At 36.5% G+C, this 16,672-nt stretch overlaps 2 protein-coding genes across 3 annotated transcripts; one reads left to right on the top strand and one right to left on the bottom strand.

Moving 5' to 3' along the window:
* Positions 1-2,651: 2,651 nt before the first annotated feature.
* Positions 2,652-3,836, top strand: LOC106306334 (thiosulfate sulfurtransferase 18-like). Its single transcript, XM_013742909.1, has 6 exons — positions 2,652-2,741; positions 2,976-3,055; positions 3,130-3,209; positions 3,286-3,356; positions 3,423-3,476; positions 3,575-3,836. The coding sequence occupies exons 2-6, from the start codon at positions 2,976-2,978 to the stop codon at positions 3,668-3,670; spliced, it is 381 nt and encodes a 126-aa protein (XP_013598363.1). The 5' UTR covers positions 2,652-2,741; the 3' UTR covers positions 3,671-3,836.
* Positions 3,837-4,088: 252 nt separating this feature from the next.
* LOC106306332 (calcium-dependent protein kinase 28) lies at positions 4,089-7,377 on the bottom strand. Of its 2 annotated transcripts, XR_001263135.1 has the most exons (12): positions 6,855-7,377; positions 6,533-6,663; positions 6,412-6,453; positions 6,225-6,336; positions 5,930-6,008; positions 5,552-5,848; positions 5,343-5,458; positions 5,162-5,269; positions 5,015-5,077; positions 4,756-4,929; positions 4,350-4,647; positions 4,089-4,242 (listed from the first exon to the last, which is right to left on the bottom strand). XR_001263135.1 is itself a non-coding variant. In XM_013742908.1 (11 exons), the coding sequence occupies exons 1-11, from the start codon at positions 7,182-7,184 to the stop codon at positions 4,486-4,488; spliced, it is 1,614 nt and encodes a 537-aa protein (XP_013598362.1). In that variant the 5' UTR covers positions 7,185-7,377; the 3' UTR covers positions 4,089-4,485. The 2 variants fall into 2 exon arrangements, 1 of the variants encoding a protein (XP_013598362.1); XM_013742908.1 differs by having other exon boundaries at positions 4,089-4,647.
* Positions 7,378-16,672: the final 9,295 nt, after the last annotated feature.

The raw sequence follows: 16,672 nt of genomic DNA, 5'->3' as shown, positions 1-16,672 counted from the left end.
TTCAGATTTTTTGGTGTGCTCGCGTAAAAGTGGCAATGCAAGAAAAGATTTTGCTTCCTCTATTTACTAGCAATATTTTTCTATTCACTTATATTTGTTAATAGACTTTTGCAAAGATTTTGATTTTTTCTTTTGTTCTCTCGCCGTAATCATTATCTTCTATCTTGATCTTTTTCTGATGCTTCTTTATTCTACTGATAAATCCACAGAAAACCAAAGAAAATTTTGTCAAGTATCATATGATCTTTACCATACATACATAATCGCTCAATCACATCAGACCAATCCCCACGACAATCTCAAACAAGATCATGTGTTCTCTCTCTTGAAGTTCATCATCTTTAGTTTTTTTGCATCTGAAAATTTTTCGGATCACTCAGATAATCAAGACTAGCATCTCATCTCAACTCACCTCCAGAACCATCGAATTTCAATTGAAGTCAGAAATTGGATCTCGTTACCCTCACATAGATGGATATAACAATATGATAGTTAGCTAGCTAACAAAATTTATTCATGGCTAAAAAAACATTATACAAGCAATCGTTTGTTTAGCCGGGTAAATGTCTTAAAAAATCAAAGTGGTGCAAAATGTGTTTAGATAATTTTGAACACATGTCTGGCCAGCTAACAAATATATGTTTTCGTCTATTAATTTTCTTAGCGATCTACTAAATTTTCCTTGATGTAAACAAGATAAAAAATACAAAATACGAAATTATGTATGCTTGCTAACTCAACTATTTTCCCGTGTAATATATTTTCAAACTAGTAAACTTTTTTTATACAATTCTAAAGAAGCAATCAAGTAAAGTATCTTTTCGTCCTAAAAAGAGTGCGAGAGTGAAACTTCTGATAGGTTGGGAAGACTTTAACTATTAACCACATTTTAATCCATAATCCGTTTATGAAATATTATTAACCGGCCAACAACGTTATGAATCGTGTCTAGTATATTACATAACCACCTAAGATTGAAGGAATATCCATCTCCGTACATGATGTTTGTAGACAAAATCACTTTATTTTCTCATCTAATACTTTTGTAATGCTGGAAAAGTTTTCGTGAAACAAACATAAAGAACCAATCAAGTAAAATAAATGATTGTTATTGACATACAATAACGGTGTTTCAAAACATTTATAACCAAAAAAAGTTAAGAGTACAAACTGTGGAGTTTCACAACTCTCTCTAACTAAACACTTAGAAATACTACTAGAAAAGCATTATACTTGACATCAAATTATATCTAGTTCGATAGGATTGAAAACCATTGCTTAAAATCCATCTATGGTCTCACTCTCTTCTGAGCATGTCTCCTTCTCTATGATATGCACTGTTTTGACTATGCTGGTTCCTACTTTGTTCCACCCAAATGTCTGCAGAACCATCCACATTTTACACGGTTTTAGTATTTGTTCCAACTGTAGTAGATTGTTGTAGAGAAGGTATATTAGGATATGTCAAATCTTTAAGACATTGGCTCCTACAACGTTTGTAAAAAGACATAAAGTTAAGTAAATGACTTAATATGACATGATGGTAACAAGTTGGTTATACAAAGTTTAACCTTAAAATTTAGAAATATCATTTGTAAATTCTGTTAGACAAACTGACTAACATGTAAATAATCGTGATTATTATAGTACACATTGGTGTGTAACCGGCTAAAATTTTATGTGTCCTTTTAAACATATTATTAGCTTCACCAAAATGAAATACAAATATTATAAAATGTTATTATCAGGATAAAACATTCACAACTCAGCTAAGAATAATCTTAGCTTTAAAAAGAATGATTAGACGGCTAACTAAACACTTGTTAAAGTCATTCCCTGAAACAAAAGCAAATAAAATTGAAGCACAAGATATCAAGAAACTCTTGTGGAATCTGCCTAAAATACTAACTTTTGCACAATTAATATGTTGATTTAGGTTGCAGGTTTACAGCTTAAACATAGCAAAGGGGTAAATATACAACTAAATTTCCCAAAAAAAATGACGCATAAAGCTAAACTATTTTCCTAGAATTAAGTCAAGAGACAAAACCACAACGAAGCCAAATCAGAAACAAGTAACTCACATCACAAAGAAACCCAAACCACAAAGATGCATTTAAAAAAAAAATAAAGAGATAAAGAAATCTAGATAACCTGGAAAGTCCCAAAGCTCATGCTTGTAGATATCAAGTAATAGCTCACGAGTTCTTCATCAGTCGGATGAAATCGAAACCCAGGAGCAAGCCAAGCCACCGTCAGAGTAGTTGCCGGCAAAGTACTTATCTCTAGGGTATGGTGGAGGTTGCGAATTATTGTTCTCAATTTTCTCACGAGCTCGCTGGCAGTTTTTAGGGGTTTCTGTTTAAGAATGATTTTCTCGAGACAGAAAAATAGAGAGATAATCGTATGAAGAGAGATATGGTTTTGAAATTTGAAAATATAGTTTGAAACCAACGGTTAATTGAAAACCAATCTGACATTAAAGGATTTGGATGAAGATGTCAGAAAATAGGATCTTTGCGTATCTAGACATAAGATTTTACCTACTCAAAACACATAATTCATGGAGGTTGGCGTGTAGGGGTATCCGTGTCATATGTGAATTTGCAGAGTGTTCAAACAGTTGAAATTGCTATTGTCCTAATTAGAGGAAAATGCGTTGGTAGGAGTCCAAATTTTCCTATTTTAAATTAGTGAGAAGTGAACACGTTTTCTAGGTGGGCTTTACTTAGCTGTCCAAGGTCAGACTTATCTTTTTGTTCTTTATTCTACATTTCATTTCCTCGTCTATAGCAACAAATTTGTAATGGCTAAGATCATATACTATTTATAATATTTATGCTGACCATAATGCGTATGTTAATAAAATAACATTATCTGTTAATGCTCTGCCCTCCGGGTTATTTATTATCATCTGCTCTCTTCCTAAAGCTTTCATCTTTTCTTTTCTTCTCTTTTTTTTTGTTATTCAAAAGATGATACCAGAAGTTGTTACTGTTGATGTGAGCCAAGCCAAAACTCTCCTCCAGTCCGACCATCAATATCTTGATGTTAGGTACGCTCTATTGTCCCATCATCATGACTATGTGCAAGTAACCAATTCAAGTTGTTAATTTCTTGCACATGCAGGACCGAGGAAGAGTTCAGGAGAGGCCATTGTGTGGCACCTAAGATCCTCAACGTTCCCTACATGCTCAACACACCTCAAGGTAATCAAAATCAAGCTGAGTTATTATCCAATTGAGATGTATATATAAGATCCTCTTGATCTGTGTGATACACTAGGGAGAGTGAAGAATCCAAATTTTTTGGATCAAGTATCTTCTCTTCTCAGCCCAACTGATGATATCCTTGTGGTAATAACTCTTTTCTTCCTCATCACACCCACAAAAATGAGAAAACTGACAATATGATACATGCAGGGTTGTCAGAGTGGAGCCAGATCCTTAAATGCCACAAGTGAGCTTGTTGCTGCAGTAAGTCAAAAGTCAATAATACACACACACTTGGATTATTTATTGTTGTTTAAGAATGAAGAAGAAAAAATTATTCATACTGAATGTAAAAAAAATAGGGTTACAAGAAAGTGAGAAACGTAGGAGGTGGGTACTTGGCTTGGGTGAATCAGAGCTTTCCCATCAACAAGGAGCAGCAGCAATCTACAAACTAATCATTCTCTTTTATTAAAATAAAAGAAAGTATAATGCAAGATGTGATGTAATAAAATGTATCGCCTATTTAGAATGTTAAGTGTGTTGCTGAGTCATCAAATAAAAGTTGTGTTAATTATGAGTAACACAGGGATTAATTAATAAATACAGTCTTTTTATTAAACTTCCTTTGAGAAAAAAGGTTTGGCAATGAGAAACACACACTATAATGTTGCAAGAAGTATAAAAAGATGAATAAGGAAGTGAGGAAGAGTAATATGCTGGTGGTAATGATGCTCTCTTTTGAACGTTGATGAAAATCTTCCCAAGGGGAAAAGAAATGAAGAATTGCAATAATCTCGTTGTTGCAATATTATATTATCATCAAAAATAGAGAGAGAGCCACTCCGATCCTGGCTGGAGGATCATGGAAAACAATAGAAAAAGTCTGTATGGTGTGTTCGTTTTGGTGTTCACACCCACAATAATATTATGAGAGAATACAGCTGGAATCTATCTTTCTTTCTTTTTGTACCCCACCCATTAAAATTGGATCTGGTCTACTCAGTGTATGCACGTGGCCTTCCATAACCTCCTCCACCTGGTAATGACCCAAAATAATTCTTCTGTGTTTTTCAAGGAATGCCAAAAGACCATTTCTCTGGTTTTGCTGCTTCACTCACTTATCACTACTACAACCTCACCCAAAAACCCCACTTATGGTACAACCAACATTACATATAAAGACAATATTACATCCCAACAACAAATTACACTGCCCTGTCTCCATTCTCCTCTGCCTCTTCTTCTTCTACTAAAAAAATACCATTTAAAACTACCGAGGATTCCTGTGGCGGCCTCCAGGGCTTACAACTCTCTGCGAACTTATGCTCGCTGTTCTTAGAAGTCTCCGGAACTCATGCAGGCTTATCTTCCCGTCTCTGTCTATGTCTGCTTCATCCAGAAGTGGGTCTATTGAGCCTCTTAATCCCGTGTGCTGATTAAATTCACCAAAACAAAAATACACTCTTCATTTTTTTCCTTTTTTCTTGTTCCATCATCTACTCCACAAAAGACAACACAAGAGGAGGTAAAAAGAGCTTACCATTCGAAGCTCCTCGGGCGTTATGTACCCATCTTTGTCAATGTCGAATTTCTCAAAAGCTGCTCTTGATCTTAACTGCCATTTCTCTGAATCATGTTCTTCCAGCTGATGAACATGTAGAGCTGCTGCTACAAACTCTGTGAAGTCCACTAATCCATCAGTGTTGCTATCAATCTGTGTCCACCAAAGATTTTCAGATAATGATATACCCCCCCACAGATGCAATTGCAATGAAAAAAATAAGAAAAACTGTAACTACCGCTTGAAGGATCTCAGCAACTCGTGAATCCTTCAGTTTCCAAGGAAGGTCTTTGGCAAGTGCCTGTAGACAAAAGACTCTGAATCATGCATAGACATATAACTAGTATTTGTTCTCAAAAGCAATTTTGTAATAAAGTTCACTTGCCTGTCTCATTTCCTCAAGACTAATGACACCGTTTTTATCAACATCAATTGCATCAAACTGATCTCTGAGGTCAGAAATCTCTGCCTCGTCGAGTGTGCTAGCAAGCGCCTGCCAGAAAGGGGACACAGAGCATAAGAGACATTTCCCCAAAAAAAAGAATCTCTATCCTCGTTTGGCTTACCCGTAGAGCAAACTGCTTAAGACGGCTGTATCTCACAAACTGACGTAAGTTGTTGAGAACAGAAATGTCGACAGGGATATCAGTGGCATTCCCTCCTTCTCTAACCCACGCATGTGCTGCAAAGGCAAGAGAGACAGAAGAGGATTAGCCTAATGATTAAAACTGCCAACAAGTCGTACAAAAAAAAAAGCAAGGACAACAACACATACAAAGGGCTTGAGCAGCAGTTAGCCGTGCTCGAGGGTCTTTGACAAGTAACTTTTTAACAAAATCTTTCGCGCTTTCACTTATAGTTGACCATGGTTTGCGGCGGAAGTCAGGTTTGTTCCTTAAGACCTCCTTAAAAATACCGTCCTCAGTCCTATCCCAGAAAGGGCGCCTTCCACAGAGTAAAATATAGGTGATAACACCAATGCTCCAGACATCAGATTCAGGCCCTGATCTGCGCTTAAGTACTTCTGGAGCTACATAATAGGCGCTGCCAACAATGTCATGGAACCTTTTCCCTGAAAATTTATTTTTTGAGTTGTTTGTTAATCTACACAAATCTCAACCACTTAGTTAAGTGTGGTGGACTTTGTACTAACCTGGTTTGATAAAATCGGATAAACCAAAATCTGTAGCCTTTAGAGGCGAATCGAGTTGAGTTGATTTAAACAAAAAATTCTGAAAGAGGGAAAAAGACAAGGATCAAAATTAGTGGAAGTAGCTGAGCCGATGAAAAACACTAGCGAGTCAGCCTATCTTACAAAATCATCGTGTTATTGCTACCTCTATTTAATGTTCTTTGTAATTTATGTCTCACATAATCAATTACATTGATTTTGATTTGATATCAATAAAGTTAAAGAGGTTAAAGAAAAATAATAATAATAATAAGACCTCAGGTTTCATATCTCTATGAACAAGACCGTGGAGATGACATTCTCCAGCGACTTTGAGCATCTGTCTAACGACAACGGCTGCATCTTTCTCGGAGTAACGACTATCTTTCCTAAAAGAAAAGGTGCGTCAGTCAATTCAATAGGGGAGAAGAAGAGATTATTTCCTCAGAGAGATGGTAACTAACTTGGATAAAATCCGATCCAGCAACTCGCCTCCCTCGCACAACCTAAAGAGAGAGAGTAAGATTCAAAATTGTGATGATGGATTAGAACAAATAAAAGAAAACAAAGGGAGACGACTCTCACTCCATAACAATGTAGACGTAGTCGTCATCGTCAAAGGCATTGTAAAACTGTACAACGTTCTCGTGCCCTGATAGAGCTTTAAGTATCTCAACCTCCCGCTTCACGTCCTCAACCGCTATTGGAAGAACCATCTGTGAGTGACCAAGAAGAAAGGAATCGTTACAAAAGGAGAATCAATCTGAAATTGAGCAGTGATTTTCAAAAATTATAAATTAAATTAGATCCCAAAAAATAGAATCTACTGAATAGTATATAGTAGTGGAAATAAAATCAAAACAATGAATCCCTATTAATTTGGATAGGGAATCAGTAATAGAGTTACCTTACTCTTATCGAGCCTCTTGACGGCGACACGATCGCCATTGGACTTGTCGATGGCAACGTAGGTATACCCGAATTGACCATGACCCAGCAACTTCCCGATGGTATACTGCTCGTGGAAGTCTTTGGCGTATCCAAAATCGGTACGCTTGCCGCAAGGGACGGACCCGGTGGCTCTCCGCTTCGCGTTGGTGGTGGTGGTGGTGGTGGTAGAGGGCTTATTCTCTGGAGGTTTCTTACATCCTTTTTTATGAGCCTTGTTGTTGTTGTTGTTGGTCTGTCTACTACTGCTGGCACCGGTGACTCTAATGGCGGAGAAGCACACACCCATTGGCTTATTATGCTAAAGATCCGAGAGAGAGCGATTCCAATGAGAGCATGGATGTGGAATTGAGAGAGAGTGGGATGGTGGATGAATATTTAATAAACAAACAAAAAAGAAGAAGAGAGGAAGGAGAAGAGTGTTGAGTTGGTCAAACCCAAAGAGCGAGTGAATCATGAAACGAAATCTCCCCTCCACTTTCCTCCCCCCTTGGTCCCTCCTCTATGTTCCTTCTACTTTTAACTTTTACTATAATAGTAGTAAGTAGAATACACTCTGCCCATTTATTTATTTACAGGACAGTAAACAAAAGATTTGATTGATAAAGCAAAAGGGGTGGGTTGATTTTGTTTACGATGGTGTGAAAGCCTCGAGTGATTAGAAGAGAAATACTTCGAACTTTTAACACACCACACCACACACCCCGAAGTATCATTTTGCATTATTATTAGAGATGATTATTGTCACCTATTATGCACACATTTATTAGATTCTAACCAACTCTATATAGTTTATATAGACACCCAGCCCAGCCTGTACTCCATCCCAGTCGCTTTCTCCAAAATCCCGACTCTGATTAAAACCAAGCTTTTTACAACTATATATATATATATATATATATAAGCTATTATGTCTCATAAGTAAACAACTTTTAATTTTATGCTGATTACTTTTCGTCTGACAAGTTGACTTAGTCATTTCAAACAAAATTTTCCATTCAAACAAGTCTAAACCACAATTTATCTATTTTGGTTGAATTCTACTAATCTTATGATATATTATTTCTTATCTAATGCGTATACGTTTTATATTTTCATTAGCTCTAATGAGTTGTTCTTAATCAGAGTCATACAGTTGTGTTTTGGGAGCGAGAGGAACTTGACAACAAATGATCATATTTTTCTCAAAACGGGTGACGGTAAATCACTTTAACGTGACACGCCAACGCACAACCGTTTCCCAATAACTCATGGATTGGTGGTGGTGTCGATTAAATCTATATTATAATAGTTGAGTTTTTGATCGATCCTCGGCGCGCCACGTCAGCGTTTTGTGGTTGCCACTTTTAAGAAGTGTGAAAAAGTGTCAAGCCCATGGTTCGAACCCGGTTTATTGAAATATAATTTATACCACTAAGCTAAATGATACTTTGTACATTGATGGTCGAACCTAATATATATTTATAAAAGTCGAAAGCCTTTACTTCTTCGGCTTCCTCTGAAGGTCGGACCTACAAGTATATTATGGGTTTCATTTTTAAATGAGATTCATAACGTTATATGAAAAAAACTCAGGTTTGCAACATTTATAGTTTTCCCATATTGTAAACTGTTGTCGTTTAACATGAGTTTGAGTTCTTTTCATCATTGTCTCAAACAAGTTTGAGCTACAGAGTTGCGCCGTGTATCTGTCTGTAATCTATTTTTTCACCGGTGAACTCTTCATGTCTCCATCTTAAATCGTTTGATCATAAATGTTCCTGATTTGTAGCCCCTCTGTAAATCCTATATATATGTGATTCTCATCTTTGATGAACTCAATCTGCATTTCCACAAAACTCATTGATTCCTCTTAGCTTTAACCATCTTCTAGAAAATGTTTCTCTCTGCCTCTCCAATTCGTCAAACCGGCGTCTCGGCGTCCGTCACTCAACCTTCGAGTCTCTCCGTCTTGGTCGTAGTAGTCAGAGCATAACCTTTGGCTTCCTACGCTTCTGGGATTCTCTGAACTTCAAGAAAGATAGGGAGTTTGTGGAAATCACAATTTTCTTTCTTGATGAAAGGGTAAGTTAATCTTCGATCTATCACACTTATTTAACATAATTGCTTTAATTTATTTCCTAATTCTTTGTTGAATAATATTATTTGCAGATTCCGTGATTCATGGGTTTACTCCCGTCGGACGTGCTAATCATTACAGGCCATCTTTGAAAGTAGGTTCCATTTTGAACATCGATCGTTTTAACGGTGCTAGGTGCTCAAGCATCTACAAGATAACTGATCATCCATTCCTCATTCGTTTCATCTCACTAACTATTATTGTTTCATCACGTGTGCTCCTGAGATCAATCTCCAGTCAAGATCAGACTGTTCGACAATCTCCAAGTGATTGTGAACACAAACCTAGAACTTCCGGGTATATTATCATATTGCATCTGAGTTTATATTATGTTCCAGTATCACAACTGATATTTAAACTCGCAGATGTGGTTGAAAAAATCTGTTTAGTCCAGGGCTCTGACCTCACCAAAGAAACAACTCGAGTCTTTATCTGTCTCCTCATTGATACGTAAGAAACAATCAACACATAATTCTCTTTTTATTAGTGTATATATTGTGCTAACATCAATAATCAAAAATATTTTCTACCCAAGATTTGTGGTCGTCTATTTATCTCTCTTACTTATCAATCTAATTTTACACAAATCTTTATTTTACAGCTTAAAAGAAACCACAATAACCGAAACAATCAAAACACCAAAAACTAGAATCTCAAAAAAGACGAATCATTAATGATCACCTCTCTTTTTGTCTAATCTTACAAATAAACTTCAAAATAAATATACCAAACCAATCAACTCAACTAAAACTCAACGAGACATACATTGAGCCAGCTAAACAAATACAAACTACACTGCCAGCTATTTAACAATTTACAAACTTACTTTCGCAGATGCTTACGAAGAAGACGAAGACGACAACCAAGATCAGTGAAATTACCTAAACAAAAAAGCAGAGTAAGTTACAAACTCTCATAAATAAAATTAACAATGATTTTTGTTTACATATTACCCATCAAATAAAAGAGAAACAAACACAACCATACCAGGAGATACAAGAGACAATCGCAATAGACACAAATGCGGCAACAACATTTCCACCTGCTCATTCCTCTTGTCTTATGAAAATAGCTTACATGCTTAATGTCAACAGGCCAATGCTATTATCTTCTCATGAGAAATACAAATATTCTTTTAAAACTCATTAAGACCCAAATACTAATTGTCACTCATTTTATAGTTATTTCTACAAATCTTCATGTATTTGTTTTAAAGGTCCGATAAAAGCAACAAATTAAAAAAAAACATATAACCAACATAAGAATAAAAAAAATTATTACTTAATACACACAACTTACACAACTAAACTGGAGAAAAAATATCCATAAACAAAAGGTAATCTCAACAACGTTAATATAATTTATGTAAGTAATCTCAACAGTACAAGTAACAAATTAAAAAGACAAACAAACAATAAGCCTCAGTGACACAACAAGCAAAACCACGAACTATATCAATCAAATTACTAACACAGTTTAGTCCTTCGTGAGTGGAGAACAGTGCATACACAGTTCATCATCAAAACACTAATCCTATAACAACAAAAAACTTGAAAAACAATGATCAACCCAAAGCGCAAAATTCACAGCTACAATAACCCTAACAAATATTGAGATGAAACAGGAACTCTGTCCATAACTTCGCGCTTGCGCGGGGGCAATACCCCTAGTACTTGTTAATTAAGGGATCAAATGCTGGGATGGACCAGAAGGGCACAAAAAAATCTGGAGTAGACCATTTCTATTTTTATTTTTTTAATGAATTAAAAATAAATAAAAATTAAGCAGAAAATACTATAAAACCTAAAACTTCAACATATTTACATATCCAGCCAGTGTACCCACCCATTTACCATTAACCCGACCCGACCTGTGTTTTAATAAACCTAAATCCCCAATTTTTTTTTGTCTTCAACGTAACCAACGAAACCTACAAACTGAAATCACGATCTCCCTCTATCTCCCATCACTAATTAAACTCGGCAACAATCATCTTGAATCTCATATATTTCTCCAATTTCGTGTCACTCATTGAAAAACTATGTCTGAAGAAAAACAAGAAAGAAACCCAACCCAGTCCTTCTTTTTCCCCATTTCTTTCATCATAAAACAAAATAAAAAAATTTCTTCAATCATGCACTATTTTTTTTCTTTTTTATCTATCGATCAACCCATAGTTATATTTAATCAATTATATCTTATCTAGAATCCAATTTCATCTTTTCCTTACGATATTCAAGATAATGAAGAATGCAAGGTATTACTAGTACAACTAGTAAACCTCAAACTAGTACAACTAGTACAACTCAAACTTGTACAACTAGTACAACTTGTACAACTCGAATTAATACAATTAGTACAAATTGAGTATCTCCTATACATATTTGAGAAGTGATTTTCTTATGTGTTATCACCATATTTATTCTCATCCAAAAAAAAAAAAGATAACATGGTTTTGAGAAAATTATGAAATGGCATCACTTAATTATGAGATGTATAATTTCTTTTATTGATTGTTTCCTGCATATGAAAATGCTAAAAAAGAGAATGATTTAGAACCAATAAGACATACTGGTCTAATCTCTTCTGCTTGCATGTGTCAAATATATGAATAGTATATTTTTAATAATATTTGATTTGGAATTGATATGTTTATAAGTTATAATAGTTATACTAGTTGTACGATTTTCGGAAAAAAATCATCTTCATATTTTTAGTCTCGAGACCAAAAAGCTAGAGCCAGAAAATTCTTCAACCATTGCTCTAAAGACGCAAATCACCAGAAAGAAAAAAAAGATTGGGTTTGATGTATGATTTTTTTTTTGCAAATAATTGTTTTAATCGTGATGTATTAATTCAATTGTTATCCACAATTGTAAAATTTTAGTTTGTTTCTCAAGATAATAATAGCTATTAGAAATAAACAAAATTGCAACAAATAATACAAATAATCAGTAAAAATATTAATTAAGAATTATTTACCAAAATAAATCATTTTAATCAAATATTTTTTTTAAATTACATTTAATTAGTAAACGATATAAATCAGCAGATGTAAATGATACATATTTTTGAATAACTTCTTAAAATTGATATTAATTTTGTGTAAAATGAAATGATGCAAATAATTTATATTTTTACATCAGTTATTAAATAAATTGATGCAAATTATTTGCATCACTAATTATTTTAGTACAACCGATACAACTAAAGCAACATACTAACATGTACTTCACCCACAATGTTTAAAACATGATACACATCTAAAACTTGATGCATAATACAAGATGAAATAACATAGTTGTACTAGTATTTGAGTTGTACCGGTTTGTACATAGTTGTACATAGTTGTACTTTGGTATTGAAATCGAAAAAACTAGTTGTACCACATAATCCGTAGAAATATTAATTAAGAATTATTTACCAAAATAAATCATTTTAATCAAATATTTTTTTTAAATTACATTTAATTAGTAAATGATATAAATTAGTAGTTGTAAATGATACATATTTTTGAATAACTTCTTAAAATTGATACTAATTTTGTGTAAAATGAAATGATGCAAATAATTTATATTTTTACATCAGTTATTAATTAAATTGATGTACATTATTTGCATCACTAATTATTTTAGTACAACCGATACAACTAAAGCAACATACTAACATGTAGTTCACCTACAATGTTTAAAACGTGATACACATTTAAAACTTGATGCATAATACAAAACTTGATGCATAATACAAGAGGAAATAACATAGTTGTACTAGTATTTGAATTGTACCGGTTTGTACATAGTTGTATTAGTTTTTGAGTTGTAGCGGTTTGTACATAGTTGTACTTTGGTATTGAAATCGAAAAAACTAGTTGTACCACATAACATTTAAACTTACCTGAGTTGTACCACTTCTTTAGTATGAATCTGAACTACTTTTGCTTTTCTGCTTTTCTATACAATTGTCCAGATAGATAACGTGTCCCATGTTAGCCTAAACAAATGTATTACACCTACCATAGAGTATATATAGTCCATATATATATTGGGTCTTCTGTAAGAAATTTAATCACTAATCAGCCCACCTTGCTTCCAAGCCGTTCCAAAGCTAAGGTCTATCATTGATCGTGAGCTAGTATTGTTAATGGATGGTATTAACAGAAACTAATCGATAGGCGATAATTAAGTGTTGTGACCTATTTTAAATGACAAAATCGAGTTTTAAAACAAAAGTAATCGTCCAAAAAAATTCATTTCAAATGTCTGATTTAAGGCGCGTATGAGGAAGTACCGTTAAAGGTTTTCAAAAGGAAAAACAACAACTCTCCCTCTAAAACAAAAGCTCTAACCTCTCTCTAAGCCACCGGGGAAAACCCTAGCTTCGGCTCGGTTATACTGATGCTAGATGCCTGCCGGAGGCATTTATGTTCTCCCCTTCCTTTTTTCTTTTACTTTCCTCCTCACCGGCAGACCTTTGCCGATATGCTCGTTGTCTCTGGGTTTGGGGAACCCACACAAAGGTTTCATCGAGACCGAAGGTGGTGAGTTTTGGCGCACTTTGGAGCGACGGCGAGGCAAACGAGACAGCAGTGAAGACGAAGGTCAGCTTTTAGGGTCTCGGAGGAGCGGGACCTAATTTTCCCTTTTTCAGATCTCCGGCGAATCCGGCTCAGCGACGACGCGTGGCTTCAGAAAACGACTCCTCCATCATGGATCTATACCTCCAAGCGGTGGTAAGACATGTAGAGGAGAGATACGGCGGCAAGTGAACAGAGGATGGTCTTCTGGTTCTCGGGGGTTACACCGATGGAGTGGTCAACCGGAGGTCTAACCTAGCGATGGTTCGTGGCGGCGGCTCTACATCCCAGCACCGAGAAAGTTGCTTCTAAACCGGTGGTACGAGCTCTGCTTCTCTCGAAGCTTGGATTCTCGGCTCTAGCTCGTGCTTTGTTTCAGCTGAAACCCGTCTTTCAGTTCGGATCTTGTGTTTGATTTTAGGCTCAGTATTGAAAACCAGGGAGACGATCTAAACTCGATGTTGCACCTTTTGGTGAAGATGCTAATGGGACAAGGACTTCAATGCCGATTATTAGGATCCCTTAGTTTGTTTCAATTGTACTCGATGTAGATATTATCTTTGGATTAGTAAATGCTGTTGTACCATGAGGTCAATTTAGGTGTGGTTAAAGAGATGGATCAGTCTGAGTCGTGGATTGGTTTCATTCTCACTGTCGTCCAAAATGCATTGGGTCTAGGTTAGGTAACGTTAGTTCCAACCAAGTGAGCTAGGGTGGTACTAGATCGACTCAAAGAATTAGTGGTTAAAGTCTCTTGTGGTCAAGTTTCTTGTATCATGACTTGGTAAATGAAAGTACGAAGCTGAGAAACAAAAAAAAAGGCGCGTATGGGCTGTTCTGTACCGACTTATAGAACACTAACAAAAACCATATGAAAGAGCTATTATTTTCTAATTTTACGCAGGATTTCACCGAAGTTGAACCGGTCTTGTCTTTTTTCTTTTCGTTGTCAGAACGTAATCATAGAACTTCTTATTTTTAGATCTACACTTGTACACACCAACCTGGACAAAAAAAAGAGAAGAGGAGTAACTATATATGTCTCTCACCAACAAGCTATTATCACCAATTAAGTTGCATTATTCTTTATTGCTTGGTGGGCGGTGGCTGCATGCATTTCTGCATTTGTTTCTCAGGATTTTTCACTATACATGCAACTTGCAAGGACAGTAAATGGATGTCTTTGGTATGATTAAAAATGTATCACACTTGAAAAATGAAACTAGACAGGAGTTAGTAGCAAAATTATAAAAATTAGACATGAACAACGTCGCCAATGCCGTTACCATCCGTGACGCCTCAGTGAAGGGATGAGCTTAATCCTCTTTCCAGCGGTAAGGATGCAGTATTCGGTGGGCGAGGTTACCGGGCACTTGGGTCTCTCGTTGTGAGGGTTTTTGGAAGCCAGAGTCGTTTTTGCTAGAGGACGGCGAAGAGACTTTACACAGATCTTTAGCCACCTGAACTGGTGGAGCCACCGGTGGGACCTATGGGACAGGTGGCAAAGGATACGAAGCTGGAACTGGCGCCTTGGGAGCTGGCCCTGGAGTTAGGCGCCACGGCCAGGAGCAACTCCATAAGGAAAGTGGTGGTGGCTTGGGCGGAATGCTTCACCGCTATGGATCCGGATCCAGCTCTAGCTCGGTACGTTACCAAATTAGTATAGTCATACGTATGCACGTGTATAAATGCAGGTGTATGTTTTAACAATTCCGATATGATGATTAAGGAGAAGTTGCATGGTCATCATGATCAGTCTGGTCAATCTCAGTGGATGTTGTGACGGATTTGAGAAGATAGGGATTAACAAATGGATAAACAATAAAGAAAGACACAGAGATTTAACGTGGTTCACCCCTAACGGCTACGTCCACGGGGAAAGAGAGATTTTATTGATGGAGGAATTACAGAGATCTGTCTACAAGAATATCAGATCTAGTTTCTCTACGGCTGCTAACTAGGTTTAGAGGAGGCACAAGATATATATAGTTGTGTCCCAGAAAACCCTAGCACTAATGGGCCTCAAATGACTAAGACCCAACAAATTCAAGGCATTATTCAACAAATCTCCACCTTGACTTGAATCATGCATAATCAGATGTACAAGAATGCACTTCTTCGTGCTCAGAATACAGATGTACCAGACTCTCTCTTTGCTCAGATGTTCCGTCGAACTCAGATGTCAGATGTCCCGTCGGACCAGATGCTCATCAGAGCCAGATGCCCTCACTTGGGCCAGATGCTCTCTTCGAGCCAGATGCCCCTCAGGGCCAAACGCCCATCAGGGCCAACGCCCATCAGGGCCAGATTTAACAGCTTGAGATGTTTAGCAAATCAAGACAATGCTTGAACTTGCTATGAGGAACCGGCTTAGTGAACATATCCGCAGGATTATCAGTTGTTCCTACCTTCTTCACTTCAATCCTCTTCTCATCTCTCAGAAAATGGTATCTTACATCGATATGCTTGGTTCTCTCATGATGAACCTGATCCTTGGCTAAGCAGATAGCACTTCAGCTATCACAGAACACAGTAGCCTGATCATGATGAAGACCAAGATCACTGACCAATCCTCTCAACCATATTGCCTCCTTAGCAGCTTCTGTCAATGTCATATACTCTGCCTCAGTTGTAGACAAAGTCACTGTCTACTGCAAAGTCGTCTTCCAGCTCACAACAGAACCACCCAAAGTAAATACGTAACCAGTCATAGAACTTCTGTTGTCCACATCTCCTGCATAATCCGAATCAGAATACCCAGTAACCAGTCTCAGATCCTTGTCTCCATAGACAAGACCAATATTAGATGTACCCTTAAGGTACCGGAAAATCCTCTTCACAGCGATCCAGTGCTCCTTTCGCGGCTGAACCATGAACCTACTCACAACACTGACTGCGTGTGCAAGATCTGGTCTTGTACAAACCATAGCATACATCAAACTTCCTACAGCACTAGCATAAGGAACACGTGACATATAATCGATTTCCCCTTCAGACATTTCATCACTCATGGTAGGATGAAAATTTGCAGCACATGGAGTATCGATAGGCTTAACATTAAGCATCCCGAATCTTGTCAAGACCT

This window comes from Brassica oleracea, chromosome C7 (assembly GCF_000695525.1).
Source record: "Brassica oleracea var. oleracea cultivar TO1000 chromosome C7, BOL, whole genome shotgun sequence".
Lineage (NCBI taxonomy): Eukaryota > Viridiplantae > Streptophyta > Magnoliopsida > Brassicales > Brassicaceae > Brassica > Brassica oleracea.
This window is presented reverse-complemented; position numbering and strand designations above follow the sequence as displayed.

Bases quoted from the DNA above. Each gene is read 5' to 3' on its own strand.
- LOC106306334 (XM_013742909.1), top strand. From the start codon at position 2,976: ATGATACCAGAAGTTGTTACTGTTGATGTGAGCCAAGCCAAAACTCTC. The intron at 3,056-3,129 runs GTACGCTCTATT...TTGCACATGCAG, and splicing joins CATCAATATCTTGATGTTAG to GACCGAGGAAGAGTTCAGGA. The intron at 3,210-3,285 runs GTAATCAAAATC...GTGATACACTAG, and splicing joins CATGCTCAACACACCTCAAG to GGAGAGTGAAGAATCCAAAT.
- LOC106306332 (XM_013742908.1), bottom strand. From the start codon at position 7,184: ATGGGTGTGTGCTTCTCCGCCATTAGAGTCACCGGTGCCAGCAGTAGT. The intron at 6,009-6,224 runs GTCTTATTATTA...TCCCTCTTTCAG, and splicing joins ATAGAGATATGAAACCTGAG to AATTTTTTGTTTAAATCAAC. The intron at 5,849-5,929 runs GTTAGTACAAAG...ATAAATTTTCAG, and splicing joins ATCCGATTTTATCAAACCAG to GGAAAAGGTTCCATGACATT.